Source organism: Orycteropus afer, unplaced genomic scaffold (genome assembly GCF_000298275.1).
Source record: "Orycteropus afer afer isolate SDZICR_OR568_19922 unplaced genomic scaffold, OryAfe1.0 scaffold00193, whole genome shotgun sequence".
In the NCBI taxonomy this organism is placed as follows: domain Eukaryota; kingdom Metazoa; phylum Chordata; class Mammalia; order Tubulidentata; family Orycteropodidae; genus Orycteropus; species Orycteropus afer.
In genome coordinates this window covers 5,606,521-5,628,130 of record NW_006921780.1, presented here as the reverse complement: position 1 = coordinate 5,628,130, position 21,610 = coordinate 5,606,521, and the positions used below count along the sequence as shown (strand labels likewise).

Below are 21,610 nucleotides of genomic sequence, written 5' to 3'. Positions count from 1 at the left end.
TTGAACCGCCAGCCTTCTGGTTAGCAGTCTAGTGCCTTAGGCACTATGCTACCAGAGCTCCATATATACACATATACACATACATAAATATATGAAGTGTGTCAACCCTATGTTTCTCTTGATTTTCAGTAAGGATTCAAATTTACTCTGACTCCTTCCTCAGATGGGGCCTAGGAAACTGGAGGAGAAGGTTTTCTTGGTCTTTCAGGGGTTCCATTCTACCCTCTCTCTCTCTTCTTCCTTCCTTTCAATTATTTATTTATTCATTCATTTGATAACATTCATTGAGTATGACATGTGATGGACTCAGTTATTCTTAGTGAGAGAACTGACCTCGTTGGATAAACTATGCCAAGCACCATAACACATGTTCTGGGAAACACAAAGATAAATTAGACGCGGTCCTAAAAGGGTATACTAGATAGCTGGGGGACCTGATGCATATTCAAATCAATTAACATAAATATTTTACAAATCATGTGAAAGATATGAGAAAATTATAGAGGCGGGAAGAGATGACTTCTGGTTGGGAAACAGGGAAGAACTCATGAAAGTGATGGTGTTTGAATTTGACCTTGAAGTAGGGACAGGATTTTGACAGGTGAATAGGGCATTGTTGGTGGAGGGAACAGTATGATTAAAGGCAGTCATGGAACTGTGGCACCCTCTTGGAAAGGGATGAGAGTAAAAATATTTAATAACTGCAATGGTCTTACAATCAGAATGGGAACCTATTCTAAAACAGCTGCTGTGGCACGCTAGGTAGATGTCAACTTTGCCTTTGGGGCACATCAAACAGTCGATTGGATCTAAGTATATAATAACAATAGCTCACATTTATTAAATGCCTACTATGTGCTAGGAAAGGAGTTCTGGTGATAAAGCATTTGGCTGCTGACTGGGAGGTTGGCAGTTCAAACCCACCAGCTGCTCCAGGGAAGAAGCTGAGGCACTCTTGTAAAGATTTACAGCCTTGGAAACGCAATGGGGTTTGCAATGAGTTGGAATTGACTCAATGGCAGTGTTTTGTTTTGTTTTGTTTGTATATGCCAGGAAGGAGCCCTGGTGGTATGAATGGTTAAGCACTTGGGTGCTAATGTAAGGCTGGTGGTTCAAATTTACCCAGCTGTTCTGTGGAAGAAAGACCTAGGGATCTATTTCCAGAAAGATTATAGCTAAGAAAATCCTATGGGGCAGTTCTACTCTGTCACATATGTGACTATGAGTTGGAATAGACTCAATGGCACCTGACAACAACTTGTGCCGGGCACTGTTCTAAATGCTTTTCATGAATAAACTTTCTTAATCTGTGTAAATCCCCATGAAGTATAGATAATAACTATCCTTTTTTTTTTTTTTTTTATAGATGAGGAAACTCAAGCACATATGATAAAAACCCAAATTCACTGCTGTCGAGTTGGATCTGACTCATAGTGACCCCTCCTTGGGTTTCCGAGGCAGTATCTCTATGGAAGTAGATTGCCCAACCTTCCTTCCAAGGAGTGGCTGGTGGGTTTGAACCGCCAGCCTTCTGGTTAGCAGTCAAATGCCTGAGGCACTATGAAGCACATATAGGTTAGGTATTTGCCCATGTGAGATTTGCCAGCCTTCTGGTTAGTAGTCAAATGCCTTGGGCACTATACCACCAGAGCTCCCTTTGTAAGTGGTAGGACCAGGATTTGAATTCAGGCAGCCTGGTCCCTGATGCTGGTCCCTGATGCTCTCACCCACTACTCAATATTGCCCTGTATGGGCTTTGTGTAGAAAAAAAATAGAAGGAGGTCTAGCCCCATACTGAGTTACCATCTACTGAGCACTTATTTTGTGCATTATCCCCCTCACAACAACTCTGGGACATAGGTGCTTTTCATTTTGTACAATAAGGAAACCGGGGCTAAGAGACTAAATTTCTCAAGATCACATCACCAAAAGAGAAGTGAGCTGGCATTTGAATACAAGATTTTCTGACTCCAGAACTTGTGCACCTGACCTCTAGGTTATATTTTCTCTTGAGAAAAAGACAAAAGGCCGTGAGGAGCCGTTGATTTTAGAACAGGTCAGAGCTTAGCTTTGGAAGCTGGTGAGTAGAAGGGATAGAAAGAAGAAACTCAGAAAAGGGGATGGCCTTCTAGGAAGCTAGAACAAGGAAAGAAGTAACAAGGAATAGAAATGTTCATTAATAAAAACTGGTTAAATAAGTTAAGATGTATCTCTAGAATGGAATAAATGAGAGACAGTCTTAATCTGCATATGCTGGTTTGCTAGGATATACTGTTAAGTTAACCAAGGTTCAGAAAAGTTTGTATAGATTATTCTCATTTATATATATATATATACACACACACACACATACACACACCCATATATACACACAACAACAAAAAAACACACTGCCATCAAGTTGATTCTGACTCATAGTGATCACCATAGGGTTTCCAAGGCTGTAATTTTTACAGGAGTAGATTGCCTCATATTCCTCCCACACAGCAGCTGGTCAGTTTGAACTGTCAACCTTTCAGTTAGCAGCCAAATGCCTTACTCACTGCCCCACCAGATCTCCTTTATATATATAATACCTGTAAATACTAAAAAGTCTCGGAAAGGATCTAGATATACATAACTTTTAACAGTGGTTGTCTCTGGGGAAGAGACTTGGAGATTGGAATTTTGAAGGAGATTTACTTTTTATTGTGTACCATGTGACTATTCAATAAAGAAAACTTCTAGAATTAAACAAAAATTGGTGACAGCATGAACTTAGGTAGTGGCAGTGGCTCTAGAGAAGAGGGTACCTTGGAAACATGATGGAGAATTTAAAGAAACAGGCCTTGGGAGTTGAGGAGAGGTGCTGGGTCGGGGAGGAGGGACAGGGATAATAGTGGTGTTCCTAGCAATTCACTCATCCTCATTCGCTGGGGGTACCAGAAAAGGAGGGTCCAGCCTTGGGGAGATGGTGATTCTGCCCTGCCACTGTGAGGAGGGAGCCGATGGGAAACTCCATCCCACCAAACCTGCTGCCAAGATTCTGCATTTCCGAAAAGCTCATGATTGATACCCATGTTGCTGATTGACAGACTACATTTTGAGTAGCAAGGCTTAGGAGCTTTCATATGGAGACCCCATAGATTGTACCATTGGTGATATTACCTGGTGCATCAGCTGGAGGCTCAACTTGGCTGGAAGGGAAGGATGAAGCTGAACCTGAGAAACCAACCAAGTTAGAGAAGGTTTATCAAGAGGGCTGTGAGGAGAGAAGCTTCTTTGAGCATCAAAGGTCCTATGTATTCTTCCAGGACCCCTATGTATTCTAGCTATCCTGTTCTTTTTGTGAACTGTTCTACACCCACTCCAAAAACAAGATTCTAGAAAAATCATAATATCTCACCCCTTTGGTGACATGATTAGCCCAAGAAGTGGCCACATGACCTAAACTAGGGCCAATCAGAGCTATTTTCTGAAAATTTTCAAATTGGAATTGGAGGGAAATAAGTTTTTTCTTTTTCTGGTCTTAAGCTATTAATATGTATGAGTCTTGAGCTATCATGGCTGTGTTGTGGTATACCTTCCACACTTGCCTCTCTGTTGGCTGCAATCCAAAAAACCAAACCCATTGCCATTCAGTCAATTTAGACTCATAACAACCCTACAAGACAGAGTAGAAATGGCCCATAGGGTTCCCAACGCTGTAATCTTTATGGAAGCAGACTGCCACATCTTTCTTCTGTGGAGTTGTTGGTGGGTTTGAGTTGCTGACTTTTTGGTTAGTAGCCAAGTGCTGAACTGCTGCTTCACCAGGTCTCCTTATGTCTTCAGTTGTTGTTGTTATGCGCTGTTGAGTCGGACCCGACTCATAGCGACCCCTCCTTGGGTTTCCGAGGCAGTATCACTACGGAAGTAGATTGCCCCATCTTCCTTCTGAGGAGTGGCTGGTGGGTTTGAACCACCAGCCTTCTGGTTAGCAGTCAAGTGCCTTAGGCACTATGATACCAGACAGTAGGAGGGAGTTAAACTAGCTCAAAGAGAGAAGCAGAGATGAGAGATGACGAGCTCTGATACATTTGAGTCTCTGATGATATCTGTTTTTAAGCCCAGCTCCCCTCCTACCTTTCCTATAGATTGATTATGTGATCAATAAGTCATCCCCCCCAACACTCTTTTTGTCTAAATTAGTTTGAATTGGGTTTTGATTGTGGGCGTTCTGGTGGCGTAGTGCCTAAGGCATTTGGCTGCTAACCAGAAGGCTGTTGTTCAAAGCCCCCAGTCGCTCCTTGGAAGGAAGACTGGGCAATTTACTTCCATAGAGATACCACCTTGGAAACCTAAGGAGGGGTCACTATGAGTCAAATCTATTCGATGACAGTGAGTTTGGTTTTTGGTTTGGTTATAACTAAAGAGCACTAACTAACATCTCCTTCTCTCCCATCCATCACTCTGAGAAGATATGAGATCTTGGAAGACAAGAAGTAGGAAGGGATTAGAGTACAGAGAATCCTCCTGAGGAAAGGAAGGCCCCAGAGAAATGGACTAGTGTTGACAGACATCATTGGTCTCTGCAAACCTACACAGTTCTTTTTGCTTCCAAAGGTACCAGCCGAAGATCCCAAAGCATAGAAGGATAGGAATTACCAGGAAGATCATAGGCCAATACTTCATGCTTTCCACAGGCCCTTGGAAGAGGAAATGAGTGATATTAATACAAATAATGACAAGTGACAGTGGAGCAAATGATGGACAGAACATAATGTCCATCCCCTACTTGCCTCTTAAATATCCCACAATATTGCAGAAAATGTTGATTTTCATTCTACAACTATATATTGAGCAGATATTGTTCTAGGCAAGAGGTATCAGTAGTAAATACATCTCTAGGTTTACGATTTTCCCAGTGTCAGAGAGTTTAAGTACCTGAGTCAGGATTTGAATGCAATCTCTCTGATTCTAAAACATACTTAACCACCAAACTACATTGCCCCTTTCTGTAACTGGTAGTAGGGGAGTTCCAGGCTTGAGACAGAAAAAGCCCATATTCCTGTTTAGCTAGGATCTGGACCCATCTTCCAGATACAGCCTGATCCAGCATCATCGACCGTGAGTAGACTTTACCTTCCCTCTGCTTCCCTGTAGGGAAGAACAGAGGACAGAACTCAGAGTTCCAGTTCTGCTTTTGCTGTATGGTGCTGGTAAATTCCTTAACCTCTTTAAGTCTTGTTTTCTTTATGTATTCTATGGGAGACTGTAAGAATATCTGCTTCGTAGTGCTGTTGTGAAGACTGATCGTGCTAAAATGCACAAAATCCTGGAATAGTGCTAGGCATTTAGTAAGAGACCCTAGGCCTTCCTTTTTAACTTATTCACATAGACTTGTTCCTTGATTCTCTCCATCCCTTTCTGTATCAGCTTCCTATCAACTTTTCTCCACTGTTCTCTAATGCTGTGCCATGAGCCCAGTGCAAGCTTTAAAATGTGGTTAGTGGAACAAAATTTTTTAAATTTTCATTAATCAGATTTTAAACTGACACAAAATTCAGTTGTTTAAAAATTACTAAGTATGTTGGAACAACTTGGATATGTAAATATGCTTTATTTCAGCTGTAAATTGTATAAACTCTAAATACAGATAGAATATACCCATTAATCTTTAGCATCTGAATTGAGATATGCTGTAAAATACTGTATTTCAAAGAATTGGTACAAGATAATATATAAACTATTTCACTACTCATTGAAAAAATATTAGATACATATTGCAATGATGATATTTTCAATATAACAACAAACGCAATGCAACCACTGCCATGAAGTTGGATCTTACTCATAGCATCCCCTCCTTGGGTTTCCAAGGTGGTATCACTACAGAAGTAGATTGCCCAACCTTCCTTCCGAGGAGTGGCTGGTGGGTTTGAACCGCCAGCCTTCTGGTTAGCAGTCAAATGCCTTAGGCACTACTCCATCAGAGCTCCTATTTTCAATATATTAGGTTAAAAAATATATAAAGATTAACTTTACATGTTTCTGTCTTTGACATGACTATTAAAAAGCCAAACTAAAAAAAAGTTTAACAACCTTAGAGAATTGTGAAGAAAAGTTGATATGGAAAGGAATGCAGACAATCAAGGAACAAGACTATGTGAATAAGTTAAAAAGGAAGGCCTAGCACTATTGCCAAGCACTATTCTAGGATTTTGTGCATTTTGGCACAATCAGTCTTCACAACAATACTATGAGGCAGATATTTTTACAGTCTCCCATAGTATACATAAAGAAAACGAGTCTAGGAGAGGCTAAGGAATTTACTCAATGCCATACAGCAAAAGCAGAACTGAACTCTGAGTTCTGTTTAGAAATTACATACATGGCTACAGTTATACTTCTGTTGGAATGTGCTGTTCTAAAAGTCTCTTGCCCAAACTGCCTTGCTGTACTTTCATAAAGAACCACATACTCTTTTGGAGCTGAGGTCCTGAGGGCTGTCAGAAAGTAATGATGAAGATAAAAACCTGGACAGATATTCCCAGAAAGAAACTCCCAGGAACTGTTGCTGATGGGATTTGTGGCTATGCAGGTGAAATTGGGGTGATTTTCAGTGCTTCTCCAGGAGACATTGAGGAATGACCCCTCTTGGAACACAACAGCTCCCTTCTGCTGGAAGATCCATCTGTACGTCACATCATCTCCACTGTCCTCCACTGAGCAAGTCAGGGTGGCCCTGCAGATACCGCCCTCAGGGGGCCTGGGGCTCCAGGTGATTTTCGGCTTCTCCAGCCTCCCTGTGTGAGGAGAAAGACAAGCCCAGAGTGGCATCAGCCCATCAAGCAACTGTATTTTTAATTGTTCAAAATATATTCACTGAGGTTTGACTCTGTGTTAAGGCTGGGAAAGTGCTAGCGTTTTAGTGTGCTTGGCCTTTCTCTTGTTAGCTGTGACATCTCAGGCATGTCACTTCACCTTATGGGGCTTTGATGCTTATGTGTGAAATAAAGGAGTTATTGAAAACTGAAAAAAGAAAAGATGCATCATTCTATATGATATGCTTACAGCTGTAAAAAAACAAGCAAACCATTCAACAAAAATAAGCACAGTCCTTCTAAGGGCTCTGAAGGCTCTTCCAAGGCTTGCATTTGAGGTCCCATCATCTTATTTATTTGTTTACTTATATGAGCTAATGCAGGTAACATAACACCTATAATATAGCAGGTGCTTAATGAATGTTTTTGTGATGGATTGATTGTAACCTCTCCTCCCCTCCCCAGTTTATGTTGAAGTCCTAACCCAGGTACCTGTGAATGTGACCTTGTTTGGAAATAGAGTCACTGAACAAGTTTTCAGTTAAAATGAGATCATACCAGAGTAGGGTGTGTCCTAATCCAATATGAGAGATGTCCTATAGAAGAGGAGAAGAGACAAAGAGAGACAGACATAGGAAAGATGGCTATATGAAGATGCATCTACGTGCCAGGGAACATCTGGGGCTACCAGAAACATAGAGATAAGAAGGGAACTTCTTCTAGAGCCTTCAGAGAGAATGTGACCCTGACACACTGAATTTGGACTCATAGCCTCCAGAACTGTGACATAATACATTTCTGTTTTTAAAGTCACCTACTTTGTGGTACTTTGTTAGAGCAGCCCTAGGAAACTAATACAGTTAGCAATTTTTAAAGAAATAATACGGCTGGCTCTGCTTGTTCCTGGTTTATGTTTTTTATTTAATCTTCTTGCTGGTTCTTTTATAATTGAGTTACAACATTCACTGGGTGTGCATTTGGCCTGTTGTTGTTAGCTTCCATCAAGTTGGTTTCTGACTCATGGTGACCCCTTGCACAACATAATAAGATGCTGCCTGGTTCTGCCTCATGATAGGGTATGGTTGGATCGTTATGATATACAGGGTTTTCAATGGCAGATTTTTGGAACTAGATCACCAGGCCTGTCTTCCTAGGCCATCTTAGTCTGGAAGCTCCACTGAAACTTGTCCAGCATCACAGCAACATGCATACCACTAATGACAAACAGATAGTGACTGCTCTTCGGGTGCATTGGCCAGGAACTGAACCCAAGAGTCCCACATGGAAGGTAAGAATTCTACCACTGAACCACCAGTGTCCCCTGTTCTTAGCCAACTTGCCGCATATTTTAATAAGACCATGGGGAGTGACTCTTTTCACATGTACCCTGACACCAACAAATACAGGCAGTAGGCATGTTGACTACTCTTGAATGATACAGATAAAGGAGTTGACAAACTCAAACCATGCAAACCATCCTGTCAAGTCTCCTTGCAGCCCAGGGCTAAGTAAGAACAATGTACATTCTCTCCCTCACACTCAAGGTTGCTGAGCAGCCCACACTCTCAGAGGCCACAGAGCCATCTGAACACCGACAGAGGCTTCTCCTCAGTCTTCTCTGATTCTACCTCAATTAGCTCTGCCTTAATAGAAAATGACAAGGCTTTATAAAAACACAGTTTGGAGAGTTTCTGGTCCCATCTGATGATCAATGTAGGAAGCAGGTACCTGAATGTTGGGTGGTGGGAGGCCTAATAGATGATTATAGGAAGGGAGAACTTGACAGGTAGATTTTTCTAGCTGCTGGTTGTAATTTTTCCTCCTGTGAATCAACTGGTGTGAACTGAATGGCTGTCCTAGTGGCCTGAGGCATTTTCATACAAGGAGGGACATAGGAAAGGAGGGAGGTGAGGAAGGCAGCAAAGAGGAGAAACCTTTCAGAGAAGGAATCTAATGATGGAGGCTCTACCCAGAGACTTACGGTAGATATGCAGAGTGAACTGCTTCGTGCTAGTGACTCTGGGGGTCTCTGAGCACAGGTAAGCTGTATAGGTGCCGGCGTCCTCCATCTTTAGCTGACTGATCTTCAGGGAGTAGCCCTCACTGAAGAGCCACATTGGGTCCTCATTGGGTTCCTTGGATTTAATAGTTGGGCCTTCTGTTGCTGCTTCTCTCAGATCTTTGCTGATAACAAATGTGTTAGACATCCAGACAACTTTCTTTATGTCCTGACTGGCTGGGATCATCAGGGGAAAGGTGACCGACTCTCCCAGGACCCCTATTACTGGCTGTTCCATTGTTCCTCCTCTGGAAGCTCCTGGATCTGTAGTCAGAGAGGAGACATGGCAGCTCAGTTACTGTCTCTCAACTCCTTTGCCCCTCAGCCAGCCTTCTGAAGGCCCCTTCTTGCTCCCTTATCCTCTGATGAGGCTTCTGTATTGCTTTTCTTATGACTACTCATTCCACCTGATGGTATACCAGACCTCTCCTGCCCTGTCTACCCTTTTGAAGATACCCCAAGAGACACCTCTATCCAAGCAAAGATCACTCTCAACCCTGCCATCCATATTTTTTTCCCTTCCTCTGTTCTGCCTTTGGAGTTTTCATAGTTCCCTGGGACTTTCCAAGTTCTCTGCCATCCTCTGTCAAGCATCCGAGGGTAGAGAACAGAGTCTTCAGGCCTTTTCTCTTGCTTCCCCACCCCATCAGTGTCCTGCCAGAACCCGGGGGTTTAGGGCCCACAGCTGCTCAATATTTTTTCTGGAATTCCCTGGAGGGCCCAACTGGCATCAGGTACCTGCACAGAACTCCTGGGCACGGACAGGGAAGGAGCTGCTGTTGCTGACAGGGTTCTTGGCTGTGCAGATATATACCAGGTCCGGGTCACACGGCTTCCAGGAGATGGTAAGAGTGGAGCCCCCACAGGACTCAGAAGCATGGGGACTTACCACGATCCAGCTGAACACAACACTTTGCCCTGGTCCCTCCACAGAACATATCAGCGTGAGGTTACAGGAGGCACTCTCAGACATGGTGGCTATAAAGGTGACTTGGGGCTTCTTCAGTTTCTCTGCAGAAATAGCAGCAAAGGGAGGACTATTCAGACTCCTTCCTAATAGGTGAGAGCTGTGGCAGCAGGGAGAAGAGAAGCAAGCATTACTGTTCCAGGGGAGTTTTCTCTTAGCTTCCTACTGGAGACTGGAAGGAATGCCTCTCCTCTTGCTTTCATTGGTCCTCCACAGGGGTTACCACCATGGCTCAGCATGATTTATAACTGATTACTTCTCTTTCTCTCCCTCATTAGTATGTGAACTCCTCAAGGGCAGAGTTGACCCTTATATTCAAACACCTGACACTCAACTTGGTCTATGAAAAGCACTCATGAATATTTGGTGAATAAATGGATGAATGACCTGGCTCCAAACACTGGGAGGTAGGGGGTTGGATCCACTTTTAGAATTTGAGTTGCCCATGCCTTTTGCTCTGAACTTAGGACACATTTTCTCCCAGAACTTCTTTGTCCTTTCCTTCCCTTTTGTTCTATCTCCAGTCTTCATAGTTTGTGTGTTGAATTAAGTGTTATTTTTTGACTAAGCAAATATATGCAGAAATTGAAGATTTTTACCAACTCCTGCAGTCTGAAATTGCTCAAACATGTAGCCAAGATGCATTGATAAATATTAGTGATTGGAATGTGAAAGTTGGAAATAAAGAAGAAGGATCAGCAGTTGGAAACTATGGCTTTGGGATAGAAACGATGCTGGAGATCGCATGATAGAATTTTGCAAGACCAACAGCTTATTCATTGCAAATACCGTTTTTCAACAATGTAAATGGTGACTGTACACTTGGGTCTCACCAGATGGAATACACAGAGATCAAATAGAGTACATCTGTGGAAAGAGATTATGGTGAAGCTCAATATCGTCAGTCAGAACAAGGCCAGGGGCTGACTGCAGAACAGACCATCAATTGTTCATATGAAAGTTAGAGTTGAAGTTGAATAAAATTAAAACAAAAGTCCATGAGGGGAAAAAGACAACCTTGAATATATCTCACCTTCATTTAGAGACCACCTGAAGAATTGATCTGATGCATTGAACGCTAATGACTAAAGACCAGATGAGTTGTGGGACGACATCAAGGACATCATACATAAAGAAAGCAAAAAGACATTTAAAACACAAGAAAGGAAGAAACGACCAAAATAGATATGAAAAGAAACTCTGAAACTTGCTCTTGAAAGCGGAATATCTAAAGCGAAAGGAATAAATGATGATGTAAAAGAGTTAAACAGAAAATTGCCAAGGCCATTCGAGAAGATAAAGTATAGTAAGAAAATGTTCAAAGTCCTGGGGCTAGAAAACCAAAAGGGAAGGACATTCTTGATATTTCACAAGCTGAAAGAACTGAAGAAAAAATTCAAGCCTGAGCTGCAATATTGAAGGATTCTATGGGCAAAATAGTGAATGATACAGGAAGCTTCAAAAGAAAATGGAAGGAATACATACTCATTGTACCAAAAAGAATTAGTCAATGTCTAAATATTTCAGGAGGTAGCATATGACTAAGAACGGATGCTATTGAAAGAAGAAGTCCAACATGCACTGAAGGCATTGGTGAAAAACAAGGCTCCAGGAATTGATGGAATACCAATTGAGATGTTTCAACAAAAAAATGCAGCACTGGAGGTGCTCACTCATCTATGCCAAGAAATTTGAATGACAGCTACATGACTGAAAGAGATCCGTATTTGTGCTCATTCCAAAGAAAGGTGATTCAACAGAATGTGGAAATTATCAAAACAATATCATTAATATCATGCATAAGCAAAATTTTGCTGAAGATAATTGAAAAAAATGGTTGCAGCAGTATGTAGACAAGGAACTGCCATAAATTCAAGCCAGATTCAGAAGAGAACGTGGATCCAGGGATGTCAATGCTGAATACCAGAAAGATGTTTACCTGTGTTTTATTGACTGTGCAAAGGCATTCAACTGTGTGAATTATTAAAAAATATAGATAATATTACAAAGAATGGGAATTCCAGAACATTTAGTTGTGCCCATGAACAACCTGTACCAAGAGGCAGTCATTTGAACAGAACAAGGGGACACTGCATGGTTTAAAATCAGGAAAGATGTGCATCAGTGTTGCATCTTTTCACCACACTTATTTAACCAGTGTGCTGAGCAAATAATCCAAGAAGCTGGACTATATGAAGAAGAACATGACATCAGGATTGGAGGAAGACTCAATGGTGGCCTACAATATGCAAACAACACAATGTTGCTTGCTGACAGTGAAGAAGACTTGAAGCACTTACTGATGAAGATCAAAGATGTAGCTTTCAATATGGATTACACTTCAATATAAAGAAAACAAAAAATCCTCCCAACTGGACCAATGAGCAACATCATGATAAAGAAAATATTGAAATTGTCAAGGATTTAATTTTTACTTGGATCCACAATCAATGCCCAGTCAAGAAAGCAGCAGTCAAGAAGTCAAATGATGTATTGCATTGGGAAAATCTGCTGCAAAAGATCTCTTTAAAGTGTTAAAAAGCAAAAATGTCACTTTGAAGACTAAGGTGCACCTGACCAAGCCATGGTCCTTTCAGTCACCTCATATGCATGCAAAAGCTGGATAATGGATAAGGAAGACTATAGAAGAATTGATGCTTTTAAATTATGCTGTTGGTGAAAAATATTAAATATACCATGGACTGCCAGAAAAAAAAAAAATCTGTCTTCAAAGAAGTACAGCCAGAATGCTCCTTAAAAGTGAGAATCGCAAAACTTCACCTCATATGCTTTCCACATGCTATCAAGAGGAGCCAAACCTTGGAGAAAGACATCATGCTTGGTAAAGTAGGGGTCAATGAAAAAGAGGGAAAACCTTAACAAGATGGATACTCAATGGCTGCAACAATGTGCTCAAACACAGCAATTATTGTGAGGATGGTGCAGGACTGGACAGTGTTTCATTCTGTTGTACGTGGGGTTGTATGAGTTGGAATTGACTCAAGGACACCTAACAACAGCAATAAATGCATGAAATTGAAAAAAAAAAAAAAGGTACACAACAACAACAACAAAAAAGCAAGTTTTCTTTCTTCTGTTTCTCCATCCATCTATTTCCTTTCTGTAGAAGCAATCATTGTTATGAGCAGTGTATTGATTCTTGCAGAGATATTTTAGGTATATACATACATATGATAAAACCTATAGCCATCAAGTTGATTGCAACTCATAGCAACCTTATAGGACAGAGTAGAACTGCCAATTGGGTTTCCAAGGTTATACATCTTTACAGAAGCAGACTGCCTTATCTTTCTCCCACAGAGCAGCTGGTGGGTTTGAACCACCAACCTTTTGGTTAACAGCCCAATGCTTTAACCACAGAGCCACCACATCTCCCAATACAGCTCCCTATACATATGATATCATACTATATATACTGTTCTGATTTTTTTATAAAATTAACAATATAGCTTGGATATTGTTCTATGCCATTACATATTGAGTAAATTCATTCTATTAGCTGCAGAAACTCTGTTTTATTATTATTATTATTATTATTATTTATTTTAAGAGTTTGTTTTAAATTCAAAGTCATGTGTACATTTAGTTTCATTCCCCATTCGGCATGTCCAACCCTAACCCAGTCTCCTCCCCTCCCTACCCTGCAGCACTCCTCCTGTGCCCCTCATAATTATGCACTCCTGTTTGTCCTGCATTTCCTCAGTTTGAATGTTGGTTCTTTGGTGTCCCATGTCTACTGCTTTAAGGGACGTATTACCATTGATTGTGTGGGTGCGGCATTCTGGGTTGAGTGATCTGCATGTATATCTTGTTAACTATTGGGCTGAGGGCCCACCCCAGGGGTGAGTTTTACTCCAGGCGCTGAATGTATTTCAGGTCCATAGTATTGGGATTCTCACCAGACTTCATCTGACCAGTAATTCTAGTCATTATTGAGTTTTTGGATTTTGCTCCGCAAAAAACTCTGTTTTCTTAACATACACAGAAAACCAAATTCACTGCCATCGAGCTGATTCTGGCTCACTGCAACTCATTGGTTTCCAAGACTGTAAATCTTTTTGTGAGCAGACTGCCTCATCTTTCTTTTGTGGAGTGGCTGGTGAGTTCAAACCACCAACCTTTAAGTAGCAGAAAAATGCCTTAACCACTACACCATCAGAGCTCCTTTGAATATTAATATATACAGAGCATTCTAAAAATCAATATAAAAGGTCAAAGTACTCAATAGAAAGATTGCTAAAGGATATCAATAGTCATAGAAAAGAGAAGACAAATGGCTCTGAAACACATGAAAATATGCTTAACTCACTTATGATTAGAAAAATATAAATTTAAACTATAAAATACTATATTTACTAATCAGTTTGGCAAAGATAAATATGTTTGGTAATTTCAGTTATCAAGAATATGGGGAAATGTACTCTCAAATATTGCTGGTGGAAAGGTTATTTGATAACATAAAGGTGATTCGGAAATCTCTGACAAAATAAAAAATGTATATACTCTTTGACTAAGTAACTTGACTCCATGAATTTATTCTATAGGTTTATCTTTCAGAATTTATCCTATTGTATATGTGAAAGACAGATGCATCAGAATATTCACTGGAACACTGTTTGAGAGAGAAAAATATTGGAAACAACCTATGTGACTGTGAGTAGGGGATCAATTACATGAAATTATACAATGTGCAAAGAGTTTATAGCTGTGTTGTCCATTCCTGACATCTGTATATATGGAATTGGGAAAAAAGATCAAAGTGGTAGTCATACCACTGTGCCACCAAAAAAAAAACACCTCACTGCCATCAAGTCCGTTGTGACTCATTGTGACCCCTTGGGTTTCTGAGGTGGTGTTTCTATGGAAGTAGATTGCCCAGTCTTCCTTCCAAGGAGTGGCTCTATGCCACCAGAGGGCTCCTCTATATTTATCCTAGAGTGATAAATTAAAAAAAAAAAAATCTGTTTTTAAAAATAAAGATAAAAATAAATAAATAAATAAAGATCAAAACTAACAGAAGCTCTTTGGAACTTACCGTAGATGTACAGAATGAATTTCTCTTCGGTGGTGATGGCAAAATCATTTCTGTTTATCTGGGCTCGGTAGAGCCCTGCATCCTTCAGAGTCAGATTGCTGATGTGCAGAGAGTAGCTTTGGTTGGAGATGCTTAGTCGGCTCTGATAGCTTTTGGCCAGAAAGGTAACCTGTCCTCCTGGGTATGCTAAAACAAGGGCAATTTGGGGTCTACTCCATGCGACATGCTCAATCTCTGTGCTTACTGAGATGTTCAGGGGGAAAGTCACAGACTCCCCCAGGATCCCTTTCACGGCTGTTGAGACTGAGTCCTCTCCAAAGGCTCTTAGTCCTGCAGAGACAGAAGAGGCACTTGGAGGAGCAGCTGGACTCCTCAAGGCAGCATTCATTCACTCAGTAAACATGTATTGAACACAAATGTCAGACACTGAGGGTATTAGAGGACAGAGATGAGATTCCTGCTTTCGTCCTTCTAGCTCTACTGCCTAGCAAAGTCATTCATTCACTTATTCCTTCTTTCACCAAACACTCTTGCCAATGAAAGTAGATACAATAGTCAGGAAAACAGACCTTCTAGGTTTCTGTTTCAACAGGGGAATTAGCCTTATGGCCTTGGCAGTGGTGTCACTGGGATTGGTGTCACCCAATGAGAAAACTCATGGTGTCACTCCCCCACAATGGGAAGCCTGCCATACCAGACCGTAGAGAATTGTTGTTGTTGTTGTTATGTGCCATCGAGTTGGACCCGATTCATAGAGACCCCTCCTTGGGTTTCCGAGGCAGTATCACTATGGAAGTAGATTGCCCTATCTTCCTTCCGAGGAGTGGCTGATGGGTTTGAACTACCAGCCTTCTGGTTAGCAGTCAAGTGCCTTAGTCAGTATGCTACCAGAGCTCCTATAGAGAGCCTTCAGTGATATTTATTATAAATTTAAATCATGGATTAATATGTGATAAATATAGTTGTAAATTTCTTAAATGTAATATTTCTTAGATTATATAAATACTAACAACAAAATTGTTTTGTAAAATCTTTTTACATTGAATTACATTCTTAATTACAATTTTCTTCTTTTCCTTTAATTACTACTTCATTCTCAAAAAGTTATTGACATAGGTTCACAAATACTAATTACCACAATATTGTAGCTAAAACATGGGAAGAGTTGACAAAATCAGCGACTATAAAAACACTGGCAGCAACAAAAACAACAGTGCATGCTTATAGCGCATGCAGAAGAAACCATGTAATTCAAAACATCATTGTAATTGGGTAATAAAGACAGCTCTGACTGGAGTGCTTTAAAAAAAAAAAAAAAACAAGCCAAACTCATTGCCGTCGAGTTGGACCCAACTCATAGCGACCCTTTCTTGGGTTTCTGAGGCGGTATCTCTACGGAAGTAGATTGCCCAATCTTCCTTCTTGAGGAGTGGCTGGTGGGTTTGAACTGCTAGTCTTCTGGTTAGCACTCAAGCGCCTTATGCACTACGCCACCAGAGCTCCCATTAGAAAATTCAAAAAGTAAATTAGCATAGAGATTTTTAGTCTTATAGGCATAGATACAAGTAAGCTGGGCTTACAAAAAATTGCTTTTGTTGTTAAAGCTAAGTGCAAGGATATTTTTAGAAAAATAATACATTTCTGCTGAAACTCTGCACATGAATTTTATAGACAGTAATTTTGGTGTCACCACCTCTGACAGCACCACTCAGAACAGTTTTACCCCCACATTCCATGCCCCATAAGCCACTGAGTGGATTTCTGATTTTCTCTGAGTATCAGTTTACTCATTTGTAAGATAGAATGCTTATATCATCTTCCTTGAGGGATACAGTAAGGATTAAAAGAAAGCAGGCTGTTCAAACTGTAAAGAACTAATGAAGTGAAAACGAGCATCTTTTAAAAATAAGATGAATTGATGAACAGTTGGAGGGATGGATAAATGGATATATGCGTGACAAAAACCACTTCTATCTAGTTGATTCCTACTCATAGTGACTCTATAGGACAGAGCAGAACTGCAACCTAGGGTTTTCAAAGTTGTGATCTTTACAGAAGTAGACTGCCACATCTTTCTCCCACAGAGCAGCTAGTGGGTTTGAACCACTGACCTCTCAGCAGCCAAGTACGTAACCAGGGTTCCAGATGTATGAAAAGGAAGTAAAATAAAATGTTAATGATAGAACCTAGGTGGTAGGAATATGAGTGTTCACTGAAAAATTCTTTCAACTTTTCTGAATGTTTGAAAATTTTCATAATAAAATATTGGGAACAAAAGGAGCATGTCTCACCCCCACCTCATCCAGCCTTCCTCATCTTTTTCTGGGGAATCTCAGACTGATTTTGGCTTGGCCAGGGAGACCTGCTCTGCCCTTAGGATCCCCGATAAATATTGTTACCAAAACTTTCAAGGGCCTACCATTCAGCCAAGGCAGCTAATTTCCTTATAGGGGTCCTGTGGGGTCTGCTGGGGAGCCCAGATTGGGTTCTCAGATGCCATGGTTCCGAGACACTAGAGAGTAGTCTAGGAATTCTAAATCAAGTCAGATGCTTTTAGTACCCAGACTATCCCAGGAATTCTGGGTGGAGAAATAAATAGAAATCGTTAGCTGAAGAGAAGAGGCATAAATACAGCCTGGAGAGATGGAGAAAAGTGGAGGTGTGCTTTGAAGTCTAGGTGGTTAGCGTACATGTAAACAGAGAAGAGACTCAGAAGAGACTCCTTGATTGTTGCAGGTGTGAATGTTTCCTGCCCAGATCCACATCAGCTGATTATTGGAGCTTTATAGAGGGGCAGCTAGGGAGGACCCAATAAGTAGCCTGGACGTGAGCAGGTAAGTTCGGGTGGATTCTGTGGTCAGACTCAGAAGAAAAAAGTTGAGTTGCTGTGAGGTTGCCTAAAAGAGAAATTTTTCCATCTGGAAGAAACTACTTTCTATTGTGAGGTGCGTATGAAGCACGTTATATAAATCACTCCATGTAGTTCTCAAAATTATTCTATACTTAGCTCCATCACAGATAGTTTAGCCAGTTACTTGAGATAGGCTTACCGGGTTGCAGTGCCCAGGTTTTATATAAATAGTGCCCCCGCAGTGGTGGGAGCTGGTAGTATTGACCAGCCCTAGCTGGATGATACTGGGGCTTGGTTGGGTACATATGACCATGTTTTAATCTCATCTTTCCTTACATCAGGGATAAAAACAGCCTCACAGACTTTCACTGAGAGTGAAGAGCAGGATGTGGGCCTCACAAGTCAAAGTTTGTTGCAAAAATATAGTGCTCTCAGTATAGTTACAGTAGTCGCAAGTATTAGCCCTCTTACTTTGAACTGTACCATTTGAAATATTATAAAAGAAAGTTCAATGATATGATAATGATAACTGAATTTAACTAATCACTCTTTAAAAGTTTCCAAATAATAATAATCATTATAGTAACAGTCATACCTTCCACCTACTATATGCTAAGCCATTTATATGTGTCATCTCTAATCTGTGAAAGAATTTAGCATGATACATCTTATTAACTCAAATAGAGTCCCACATGGCTAGTAAATAATGGAGTAAGGACTTAACTTCAAATGTTTCTGATACTAAAATAAAGGATCTTTTCATCCTACTATCTCCTAAAACCTTAAAACAAAACAAAACCCTTCCCTTTTGGAAAAAGAGAAAGGTGTGAAATCACCCCACTCCATGGAGCCAGACTGAGGGAGAAGCCTCTTTGACCTGAACAGTTCCAAAATCACTGTGGTAATCATTCGAGGCTTGAATAGCATTGGATGTAGATTGTTTCAGGTTCACCCAACAGAACCAGGGTGCACCCAAGGATTACATGCATATAAAACAGCCCTGCTACTTCCTGTGTTTTTGTAGTGAGCAAGGATGAAACTGAAAGTGAAGTGAAGTCAGCCTGGAACTTCCTATTGGCTAGTACTGAAGTCCACTCTCTCCATCCCCCATCCATATATCTAGGAGAGTTTTTCTAGGGCTTCCCCCACCTCCTGCCTCCTCTCACCAACTGTTCTGAAGCAACCAGTGCTACCTGTACCACCCTCTAGGGTTCTGGGAAAAGCACATCCCAGAGGGGCACAGTCCCAGGTGGCTGAGATCCCAGGTGCCTCAGATCCTCCCTGGGGGCAGGTATGGAATCCTGGATCAGCTCTGCCTCCTGGGTAGTAGTGGGCCAGGCCATGCTGCGAGGAGATGGTCCCCAGGGACTAACAGGGCTTAGACCTTGATGGGGAGGTAGGGCTCCAAAAGGATATTCAGATAGAAGTCACCTAGCTTAGGGTGACTCTCTCCAAGTCCCCAGTGAAGTCTTAGTAGTTCAGGGTATGTGATAAACAAGGCAGGATGTAGAAAGAAGCTCCAACAATTCTATCCCTCCCTAGGAAATTGCTAGCTGGCTTGATATCATGGGCATTTTCCTGAATCTCACTGTGGATTTCATCCCCATTGACCAGGAAGAAACTCATCACTTGGCTCTTCTTTTTTTAAAGCAGGGAAAATATGAGGGTGAGAGGAACATTAGAATGATCTGAAGCAGGGACTAGAATGCCACCTACTCATGGTGGGTGAAAATGCCCACACTCAGTCATACACATAAATAAATACACATACACATGCAGAACTCAGAATAAGGGGAAACCTGCAGAACAATTCCACAGATTCCTGGATTTTATCAATGTGACCAGAGACAGAGAAACACCAGTAGTAAACCATGGTGGGCACAGTATGGACTTACCCAAGAAAAGGAAGAGGAGAGGGGTCCATAGAGTGGGAGAGAATATGTGTGACTGACTCTTCTGTGCCTTAACCAAGAAAGGCCCCAGAGCACAGTCGCTTGTATATCTCTTCAAGTCTGCCATGATGATCTCCTTTTAGCTCTCAGCTGAAGGAGGAAGAACTTACCACAACTTCCGCAAGAGTGTATGCACATGTGCTTCCGAGAGGGTGGGTTATAGCCTGCAGCACGGACTCCTCCTACCTACTCAGGTTGTGGCAGAGGGCTCAAGTCTTATATTTAGAACATTTTTGGGATTTGTAAGGTTACTGAGCATCACTTCCTTTAGTTTTGCATTAGATGACTTGGGTTCTGTATTTGGTTTTGTCTTACTTCTCTCACTTCCTCACTCAAAAAAAAAAAAAGAAAACAAAAAAAACCCCAAAACTCACTGCCATCAAGTCAGTCCCAACTCATAGTGACCTCTCCTTGGGTTTCTGAGGTGGTATCTCTACAGAAGTAGATTGCCCAATCTTCCTTTCGAGGAGTGGCTGGTGGGTTTGAATCACCAGCCTTCTGGTTAGCCATCAAATTTGAGACATGCTGTGTTGTTGTAAATTTGGAAAATTCCAGTGGTGGCACACCCAACTTCCTCCCACTGAGGTTCTCTTCTTCCCCCTTGCAAAAAAGGGCACAGAGGCGACATCTTTTGACCTCCTCTAACATCACAAGGGGGAAGGAGGATCCAGCACAATATCACTAGCCCAAGGCTGGTTCTTATGTGGTGGCAGACATGCCACCACCCTCCAAGCCTTTTTACCAATTCTGACACCAGCCATCCCTCCCACAGAACTCACTGCTTTTTTGTTGGGTTCCATAATTCATTGCAATGGCCACACAGAACTCACAGACATCCCCGTCTGCCAGCAAACCTGCCTTAGGTTTCCCTTTCCATGGGCCAGGAAGCCTGCCATTCTGTCTGGTTCCAGTCTCTTGGTTCTGCTGGTTTTGCTGCCTCTGCTGTTGCCATCTGTCTGCCTGTCTCAGAATGCACTTCACTTTCGGCTCTTCCCTTGACTTGATGGTAGTGAGATCCCCCTTTCTGGCTCTGAGATGGCTCATTTTAAGCCTTATGGGATGGTGAAACTGACCAATCCCCATGTTAGTGTTCCAAACACCCAAACAAGAGTGCCATGTACCTTATTTATATTATAAATAAGCTATCCAGTCCCCCTTGTAGGGCACAAATACCTTATATTTGCACAGTTCCACCCAGTAATCTGGTTGGAGTCACAGTGACCATAGCTAGAAGAGCCATATTAAGTAATTCATTGCACTACATCCTGATTGTCTATGGTGGATTTGTCTTATATTCTCCTTACTTATGGTTGTGCAATCTACTTCTGTAGTGATACTACCTCGGAAACCCAAGGAGGGGTCACTATGAGTTGGATCTGACTCGATGGCAGATAATAATAATGTTACTTATGGCCACAGATAAATTTTTATTTAGTGGTCAACATTCTCCATCTCTCAATCCATGTGGTGCAGATGAGGCTTCCCTTTCAGAGTGGTGCAGTGAATTACTTAATACGGTCCCTCTAGCCACAGTCCTCCACTTTGTGCTGTGTTGTAAATGCTAGTTCAATGCCTGTGGTTATGGTCCCATTTGGAGTGAGTTGTCCATTAAGTTAATGAGGCAGGATTAGGGTGGGCTGTATTTTTAGTACCTTACTAGAGCATGTTACTAAAGTCACCATCCTTACCAGTCTTATTCAAATCACTGTCCTCCACTGCCTTACTGAAGTCATGCCCTTGATTAAGACACATCTTTCATCTTATAAGAGATAAAATGAGAGAAGTGAACAGAGAAGGAGGACCTGACTACCACCAAGAAGAAACAGGAACAGAGTGTGTCCTTTGGACTCAGGAACACTGCATTGGGATCCATCTCAATCCAGGGAATAGAGAAAGAAGAGAGAAAGAGAGAGCTGTAACACCAGAGATGGTGAGAGGGG

General features: G+C 41.5%; 1 protein-coding gene across 1 annotated transcript in view; it reads right to left on the bottom strand.

Moving 5' to 3' along the window:
* The window catches only part of LY9 (lymphocyte antigen 9), a 22,196-nt gene extending 2,459 nt beyond the window's left edge, over positions 1-19,737 (bottom strand). The window contains exons 1-7 of the mRNA XM_042781903.1: positions 19,614-19,737; positions 14,868-15,230; positions 9,583-9,855; positions 8,767-9,108; positions 6,498-6,767; positions 4,563-4,667; positions 3,122-3,201 (exon numbers count right to left, since the gene is read on the bottom strand). Coding sequence (XP_042637837.1) covers positions 3,122-3,201; positions 4,563-4,667; positions 6,498-6,767; positions 8,767-9,108; positions 9,583-9,855; positions 14,868-15,230; positions 19,614-19,737 — 1,557 coding nt within the window. The remainder of the gene's footprint in view (positions 1-3,121; positions 3,202-4,562; positions 4,668-6,497; positions 6,768-8,766; positions 9,109-9,582; positions 9,856-14,867; positions 15,231-19,613) is intronic.
* Positions 19,738-21,610: the final 1,873 nt, after the last annotated feature.